The 9439-nt window shown below is 40.2% G+C and overlaps 1 protein-coding gene across 1 annotated transcript in view; it reads left to right on the top strand.

The window, feature by feature from the left end:
- The window catches only part of LOC106536780 (X-linked interleukin-1 receptor accessory protein-like 2), a gene marked incomplete at both ends in the record, with an annotated part of 25335 nt that overhangs the window by 1847 nt on the left and 14049 nt on the right, over positions 1-9439 (top strand). Inside the window, 2 exon segments of the mRNA XM_014034107.1 lie at positions 1425-1611; positions 1696-1849. Of these exon segments, the coding sequence (XP_013889561.1) occupies positions 1425-1611; positions 1696-1849 (341 nt within the window).

Here is a 9439-nt window from a genome sequence, read left to right as displayed (position 1 = left end):
TTTTCGACATTAACAGAATATCGACAAAGTTGTGTGCACATTTGTAATGGAAACACAGCTAGTGTGTGACAGGTGAGGTACACCTTGGACAAGTGGCATGTCACAGAGACCTCATGAAGACAAACAACCATTCCCACTCTCACATGTTACTAATTAAGCTAACATRTGATTTTGGTTCATGGGAGGAAAGAACCCAGTCCTGGATAGAAGTGGGGTACACTCAGGACCTTCTGGAGGAATCAACCTGTAATCCCCACCCCCAAGGATAAACTGGGGACAGGGACGTTGGGTTTTTACTTTGGGACCTGTCACCTCCACAACTCTCCCATACGCAGAGGAAGAAAGATGAGTAAAAACTGAGTAGTGAACACTTTCGTTGCTCAGTATTCTGCAGTATGTGGTGCTGGTGTCAGCATGTTGAGCTCCCACATAACACAAAGTATGTAAGTGAATGTGCCATGGTTCGATGAGTCACCAACCTGATGGTGAAATAAAAAGTTCTGAAAGTGTGTCAGTCCACTAGAATAATGCCAAACATGCCAAGTTACATTTCCAGTCCTAATTAAAAGTAACAATGTTGGATTTTATTCTGCTTCTACTGCACATGATGGCAGGAGTCACTGTATGGTACAGCTACTCTTCATTTTGAGTGTTGCTAGATTTTCCTTCTTGTTACTATACATTTTATTTAAATTTGACTGATCTATCAGGTCTTACACTCATATCTGGTCATCAGACATGAATTCCCTGAAGTAATGCATATTACCTGCTGCCTTAATGTCCAAGTTTTAGGCCAGATCTTTTTGTGTTGAGAAACAATCAACTGGTATTTGTTTCAATCAAACACTGAGAAAAACAGGTCCTGCATGACCTCATGTCATATCTCAAAATGTCAGGCTAACAGACAAACACAGTGTTAGCTGACTGGCAATGATTGTCCAATCATCTTCTGTTAGTTTCTTTTTCTCATCAAACCACATGTTTTTATGTATACTAGAGCTTGTACAACATGTAATTTCTTCTGAAAGCCATTTACTTTGGTGATGTCCATGAAATACTGTGTTACCAGAGGCCCATAATTTACCACAAATACACACAACAATGCTTGAAGGTCTGCACAGTATTCTACCCATGAAAATAGCATTTAGGCTGTTTCACACACAGTGTGTGTTGGGCAAATGGAGAAATGAGTCATGTCACTGTTGTGGCTAACCCATGGATGGATAAACAAATCAGCTGAAAACAAACCCACTCAGATTGATTTGAGAGTGCTCGACTCACCTTGGAAGTGCAGACGTTCAGTTTGTGCTCTTTTTAAAGGTCATACACTTTACACCTGGAACTGAAATCAGTTTTGTGTATGCCTTGTAGTTTAAGCTTTAAAAGAAGCTTTAAACTTTGTTATTTGTGCTGTGTCTCTGCAGGAACTCAACATACTGCATGAAAGTGTCCATGTCAATGACGGTGGAGGAGAGCGATGAGGGGAAGTGCTACAGCAGCAAAATCCGCCATCTGGAGAAAGCTGAGATAACCCACAGCAAAATGATCCACTGCCCTGACATCGAGGACTACCTGGCTCCTTACAAACAGCCACAGATGACCTGGTACAAGGTACAACCCAGTCCCAGAACAGCACACAGGAAGTCACCTGTACACAGCTGTGACTGAGGCCCTTCTGTCTGTGTCACCTGTTAGGAGTGTGAGCGAGTGGAGTGGAGAAGCTCCCTGTTCATCAACACCACACATATCTGGATTCCTGAGATAGAGGAGGGAGATGGGGGAAACTACACCTGTGAGTTGCAGTATGGATCCAGAGTGGTGCGACGAACAACTCAACTCAAAGTGACAGGTAGGAACCCCTGCATGGCTGGATGGTCCCATAAAACAACCCAGCATCAGGTTTATTTTAAAACTCTCCTCACAGAATACTGGCACTGACAGAGAGCACATCATGGGTTCTGAAGAGAACTTTCAGGAGTCAAACCATGTTCTGATGTTTGATGGTATTTAGTTTACACACAAGTCTGTAAAAATGAAGATGAATGTGCTTCAGGTAAGGCTCATAGAATGTGCACCGTTAGGTTCTCTTGGAGAAACTTCTGATCTTTTGAAGATGAGTTTTGATGAGAACATTTGTAAAGTCAGTATCTTCTGATAGAGAGAGACAGCAAACATCATGGATGAGTTATTAGTCCATCAGAAGACAACATAGAGCCCAATAACCATTCACAATCTGACCCACTTCTAGGGACACTATAGAGTTATCTATGGACATAAACTCTGGTTCACATGGCAAGATTTTAGAATTGTTGGCTGATTTTCAAAGACTGGGAGATCCATACATGATGATTTAAACCATATATAACAGGTTTGATCCTACATTCAGACAGGAAATCCTGTGATACCTCTGGAAATCAAACGTGAGTTCAGAGTAAACAAACACGACTAACGAGGAAGAAGCATTGTCCACCAGACCGTGGCCATTGTGTTGTCTTCTGTAATTTAGATTACTMTCTGTGTTTACATCACCTCACTTTCTCATTGGTTACATGTCACATTCAACAGGCTGCAGCTCGTTTGTTCTCGGGGAACACCACACRCACTGAGATATCGGACCAAGACAGTCCAACATGTTGAAYATCCCAGAGATSAGAGTTCCTGACRTCCKTCTGAACCAACTARATCACCTGAACACACCACACATGGCAGGAACATCTGCTACCATTATCTATAGAGCCATCATGATAGTTGGAGCATCCTTAGACTGTCAGAAGGACAAAATTGGGCCAGAAATCAGCACAGTTATCTTGGAAGTGTGAACCAGGCAGACCATGCATGTTTTTGGTCTGTGGGAGGAAACTAGACTACCCAGATAAAAAACATGCAAACTGCACCCAGTGAAGTGACCTTACCACCTTCTCTCTGAGAGGCAACAGTTCTAATCACTGTGATAACTTTTATTTAAATATTACATTACATGTTATCCAATTTGCACTTGCAAATACTCAAAAAGTTTCATGTAAATAACCAGGTGATGTTACATTGATCACAGCTTTCTAATTATAATTTGAGCCTAAAGTCTTAACATAAAACCAAACATACTGTATGTGAGTTCCATTGATAGATGCTTTGATGTTGTTCTTTTAGGTAAACTAACAAGTTTAATTCCAATATGGAGTGTTTTATCTGTCCGTTATTGAAGATGTTGGCTCTTTATCAGCTTGTTGTCTTGTATAAAGGTGACATATACTGTATTATAATACTGAACTACATGCTCAGAAGTTGAAGCAGGAAGGGAAACAGTTTCCTCATGGTTTGGTCAAAGTACAGGTTTGTAKTCATGCTCCTTTTACATGAACAAACAGGATTTTATCTATAAAAGAACAAAAAAACACAGCGGGTAAAATAAGTATTGAACACGTCACCATTTTTCTCAGTAAATATATTACTAGAGGTGCTAATGACATGAAATTTTCACCAGATGTTGGTAACAACCCAAGTGATCCATACATACAAAGAAATCAAACCATAAATGTCCAGAAATGAAGTTATTTGTAATAATGTGGAATGGCACAGGGGAAAAGTATTGAACACACTTACTGAAATTTATCTAATACTTTGTACAAAAGCCTTTGTTGTCAATGACAGCTTCAAGACGCCTCCTGTATGGAGAAACTAGTGGCATGCATTGCTCAGGTGTGATTTTGGCCCATTCTTCCACACAAACAGTCTTCAAATCTTGAAGGTTTCGTGGACCTCTTCTATGAACTCTGATCTTTAGTTCTTTCCATAGATTTTCTGTTGGATTCAGGTCAGGTGATTGGCTGGGCCATTCCAGCAGCTTTAGTTTCTTTCTCTGAAACCAACTGAGAGTTTCCTTGGCTTTGTGTTTGGGCTCATTGTCTTGCTGAAATGTCCAGCCACGTTTCATCTTCATCATCCTGGTAGATGGAAGCAGATTTTTATCAAGAATGTCTCTGTACATTTTTCCACTCATCCTTCCTTCAATTATTTGAAGTTTGCCAGTACCATATGCTGAAAAACAGCCCCACACCATGATGTTCCCACCTCCAAACTTCACTGCTGGTATGGTGTTTTTGGGCTGATGTGCAGTGCCATTTGACCTCCAAACATGATGTGTATTCTGGCATCCAAACAGTTCAATGTTGGTCTCATCTGACCAGACTATATTCTCCCAGTATTACACGAGATTTGAAGACTGTTTGTGTGGAAGAATGGGCCAAAATCACACCTGAGCAATGCATGCCACTAGTTTCTCCATACAGGAGGCRTCTTGAAGCTGTCATTGACAACAAAGGCTTTTGTACAAAGTATTAGATAAATTTCAGTAAGTGTGTTCAATACTTTTTCCCTGTGCCATTCCACATTATTACAAATAACTTCATTTCTGGACATTTATGGTTTGATTTCTTTGTATGTATGGATCACTTGGGTTGTTACCAACATCTGGTGAAAATTTCATGTCATTAGCACCTCTAGTAATATATTTACTGAGAAAAATGGTGAYGTGTTCAATACTTATTTTACCCGCTGTACTTAACCACAATAAACAACTTTTCGAGGGCAGTGTTTTTAGCGCTAACCATGTCATTTGCTCTATAGTTAACCTTAGTGGCTTTATGTCTCATACTAACCATTTATTATGCCTCATATTAACCAGATAGTGGTTTTATGCCTCATATTAACCAGCTGACAATCAGAAACCATTCTATGGGATGGGGAACCTGCTAACCGGCACAGGTGGGACGTTCTGAAGCCGTTTTAGGGAATTGATAACACCTAATAACATCCATTTCATGGATGATAACATCTGAAGCAGGTGGAATTTGCTGCTAAATGGTTCCAGCTCTGATTAGCTGTTAGCCTGACTCAGTCCATGGGTTTTTCTAAACTGAGCTCACCCTGCCTGCTGTCCACTGCAGATGAAATACTGATCATAAACACTCTTTAAATCCACACTTTGAGCAGACCATCACCTAACAGATCTCTTGACTCCTGAGCATCCATTACTTTGACACGYGCCTTGCCTCAGCATATTTCATCTCTACTGCAGCACTTTTAAACTTTCTTTGACTAAATTATACAAATGAGACCCAAAACTGAGTTTTACATCCCTATCATCCTCTTAAAGATTAGTGTGGGTCTTTTCTCTTGTGGGAAACTAGACTCCAAGTTTCATTGGCTTTTAATTTAGTTTTGACTTGTCAGTGATATCTGCTGTGTGTTGTTACGAGCTCACACTTCAGTTGTGTGTGTGTATTTTAACAGGTTTGCTGCTGTTGAATGTGAGGCCATGTTGTTGTTTTTGTTCTATATGCAGTGTGTTGTTGGTGCTTCTGAGCACTTGTTKGTTTTTCTTTACAATATCCTCAGTAAAAAGCATGTTGTGTGATCTCCACATTCAGTGCGTGCGGTCCACAGATGATAACACAGTGTGACACGATGAGCAGCATGTGAAAATAGATACTATGTGAACAATATCTTTTTAAAGTGTGCTGTATAACATTTGATGCTCCATTTCACTTCACATTTCCAGTCCCAGAACTGAAGCGGGTGTTTCTTTCATCTGGCAGTTTGTGCTGTGTTTCAAACATGGAGCTGCTCCTGGTGAAGTAGAGCTGACATGAACAGGCACTGCTTTCTTTTACTGGGAACGTTCTCCTCCACATCGCCCAGCTTTCCTCCATCTGTGTGGAGCAGAACTTTATAAAAACACTTCTCTCTGTGCGTTCATTCAGGATGTTCATGCTTTGTTAATACATTTATTCTAGTTTGTTCCAATCCTTCATTATTGTTTTATCACCGTCAGAATATTTCACATGTTACAATAAATGCTTAACTGATCAAAAATATTTTTAAACACAAAAACCATATCATTATGYTATCATATTTATTTATTTATTTATTGATTTTGTGTCAGAGCCACTGTCTTCAAAATCATATATGAAAAGCATCACTACCATCTTATAAACCTTTCATTTCACTCTTGAAGCTATTCTTCTGACGTATCACCCTAACAGTAGTGTCTGACCACTCCACCCTGCCCGCTCTTTCATCTTCACCTCTGCCTGTTGATTTGAACGGTTGACTCTCATCCACCTCCAGGACCTCTTAGCTTCACTGGTCCTGTCTCCCACTTAGTCACRTCTGTTCTGTCCATCTTCTGTCTGTCCCACCTCCTCACTCCAGAGTRTACKTCCACCTCTCYAGGCTCTCTTCCACTTCTCACTACAGCTCACATTGACGTCATTGAGCACTTTTTTCCACGTGTGTACACCCTYAGAAATGTTGTGACAAATAATTTGACATAATGGTTCAGAAAACATCATAGAGAATAGAGAAAATGGAACGAGTTGAAAAATATGACACAAAAAGAATGTCAAGATATCTCTGTAGATCTGTGAGAGGACAAACGCAAAGTTTTTACACTCCTAGAGAATCCAAGTACACAACATGTTTCCATCCATCCATCCATCCATCCATCCAACCATCCATCCATCCATCCATCCATCCATCCATCCATCCATCCATCCATCATCTTCCACTTTATCTGAAGTCAGGTCTCAGGGGCAGCAGCTTGAGCAGGGAGGCCCAGACCTCTCTTTCCCCAGACACCTTATCCTGCTCTTCTGGGGGGACTCCAAGGTATTCCCAGGCCAGCCCAGRGGTTCTCAAACTGGGGTCCCTGAACCCCCAGGGGTCCACGAGAGGTATCTTGCGGGTCCTCAAACATCTTTACTAAAATGTTAATTTGGTTTTTATTTTTAAAAATGCATGGAGAACAATGAACTAATAAAACAAACATAATAAACTTAATAAAAATATATATTCCCATGACATTTAGGGGTTGAAATGACTGTAAATTATATTTTAAAACAGCAGGGGATTTTTGAGGGGGTCCCTGGAATTTTTTTTCGCCCTTGTAAGGGGTCCTCAGTCCCAAATGGCTTGAGAACCCCTGGCCTAGAGACATAGTCTCTCCAGTCTGTCCTGGGTCTTCCTCTGGGCCTCCTTCCAGTTGGACATGCCTGAAGCACCTCTCTAGGGAGACATCCAGAAGGCATCCTTACTAGATACCCAAACCACCTTAACTAGCTCCTCTGGATGTGGAGGTGATCCTTTGGATCTACTCTGAGTCTCCCAGATAACTGACTTTCTTACCCTATCTCTAAGGGAGGGTTCAGCTACCCTGCAGAGGAAACTCATTTTGACTGCTTGTATCTGCGATCTTGTTCTTTCAGTCACTACCCAAAGTTCATGACCACTGCTTGTATAGAGACATAATGTCCCGTAACAACAGACCCACAATCCCACACTCACGTAGCACAATGTATTTAATGGCTCTAAAAAAGAATTTTGCATATGCCTTCTTTAAATCCATGTGTTTACATGTCCTGTACTACACTCACACAGTCCTCCATATCTGACTTCTTCATCCAGAACCAGTTCCTCTCTTGATCCCAGATCATCTGATTTCACCATATCCTCAAAGACACAGTCTTGTTCTTTTCTGTATGTGTCCATCAACACTCAAWGCAACCACATGTGTAGTGCTCGTTTTGATGAAAACATGGCTCTGCTCACTGATCGTCACATCTTCACCTGGTTTCAGATATATTCCCACACCTTCATGGGAATGACGTAACTTAAAAAAGCCTAGGCTCAACATAATGCTTCATCTAAACCCKCAATGGATCATCTAAGAGATATGCTGTATGAAAGTGTGTGTTGGAGGGAGGTTTAGTAACTTATCCTCTGACCAGCTGCCTTTGTGTTACAAATATACTTTGATTATATACTGCAATATTTCTGTAGTATTGTGCAATCAGTTTTGTACCCTGGTGCTGTGATTTATTAGTGGKGTTCATCTTTTAAATTTTTTAGAAATTTGAAGTTTTAGGCTCAAACTTATCTGACTATGGGTGTTTGTACTATAATACTTTTATTAAAATATACAGTATAAAGTATTGTGCAAAAGTCTTGATTCGTCTCTCATGTCTTTATACTTTCCTGACTTTATTCTAGTCTTTATAATGGTTTTGAGTGAAATTTCAGGTTTTCTGAAAGGATTTCAAAGTGCTTAATGTTTACTCATATTTGAGTGATTTCTGAAGACAGTTTTTATTATTGAATCATCCAACTCTTAGCTGATATAAAAAGCTTCCAAATTMAAGAGATAAACCAGTTTTATGTAGGGGCAGGTGAAGTTGTACCATTTTATACTCTTACCTTGGTGCTATTTCATTATCAAGTGACATCCTGCTGTAATAAACACATAAAACTTTACATACTTAATGGTAGGGGTGTCCCGATACCAGTTTTTCTCCAACTTAGTAGGAGTACAGTTACCTTAGTTTGTATATTTCCCTATGCCAAGTACTGACTGAGTTAGAACTTAAGCTTTACACAATTACTTTAATATATATATGGTTATTTAGAACAAATTGGCTCTCCTTCTTTATGGACCTACAGCCCCTTCGACTGTATTGAATCAAATATACAGCATGATACATATTGTTGTAACATTTTATCATAAATAAATATCAGGACACCACTACATGTGGTCATCTTAAACTGAGACTGTAGTAGTGAATGATGCATATTTACTGGTTTCTTTTTATCATAAATAATACAATTACACAAAAATAAACATTAAAACATCACCTTTTAACAGCTATTATGGTTTAAATCTGTTTTTATTGTATAGACTGATGATGAGTGTAAACTGTAGAGTCCTGACCTGATGATGAGTGTAAACTGCAGAGTCCTGGCCTGTAGATGAGTGTAAACTGTAGAGTCCTGACCTGTAGATGAGTGTAAACTGCAGAGTCCTGGCCTGTAGATGAGTGTAAACTGTAGAGTCCTGACCTGTAGATGAGTGTAAACTGCAGAGTCCTGGCCTGTAGATGAGTGTAAACTGTAGAGTCCTGACCTGTAGATGAGTGTAAACTGCAGAGTCCTGGCCTGTAGATGAGTGTAAACTGTAGAGTCCTGACCTGTAGATGAGTGTAAACTGTAGAGTCCTTACTGTAGATGAATGTAAACTGTAGAGTCCTTACTGTAGATGAGTGTAAACTGCAGAGTCCTGACCTGTAGATGAGTGTAAACTGTAGAGTCCTGACCTGTAGATGAGTGTAAACTGCAGAGTCCTGGCCTGTAGATGAGTGTAAACTGTAGAGTCCTGACCTGTAGATGAGTGTAAACTGCAGAGTCCTGGCCTGTAGATGAGTGTAAACTGCAGAGTCCTGACCTGTAGAAGAGTGTAAACTGCAGAGACCTGGCCAGTAGATGAGTGTAAACTGCATCGTCATGTTCTGTAGATGAGTGTAAACTGCAGAGTTCTGGCCTGTAAATGAGTGTAAACTGTAGAGTCCTGACATGTAGATGAGTGTAAACTATAGAGTCCTGACCTGTAGAT

This window comes from Austrofundulus limnaeus, unplaced genomic scaffold (genome assembly GCF_001266775.1).
Source record: "Austrofundulus limnaeus strain Quisiro unplaced genomic scaffold, Austrofundulus_limnaeus-1.0 Scaffold1970, whole genome shotgun sequence".
In the NCBI taxonomy this organism is placed as follows: Eukaryota; Metazoa; Chordata; class Actinopteri; order Cyprinodontiformes; family Rivulidae; genus Austrofundulus; species Austrofundulus limnaeus.
The sequence above is the reverse complement of the archived record's forward strand: the minus strand, read 5'-3'. Positions and strand labels throughout refer to the sequence as shown.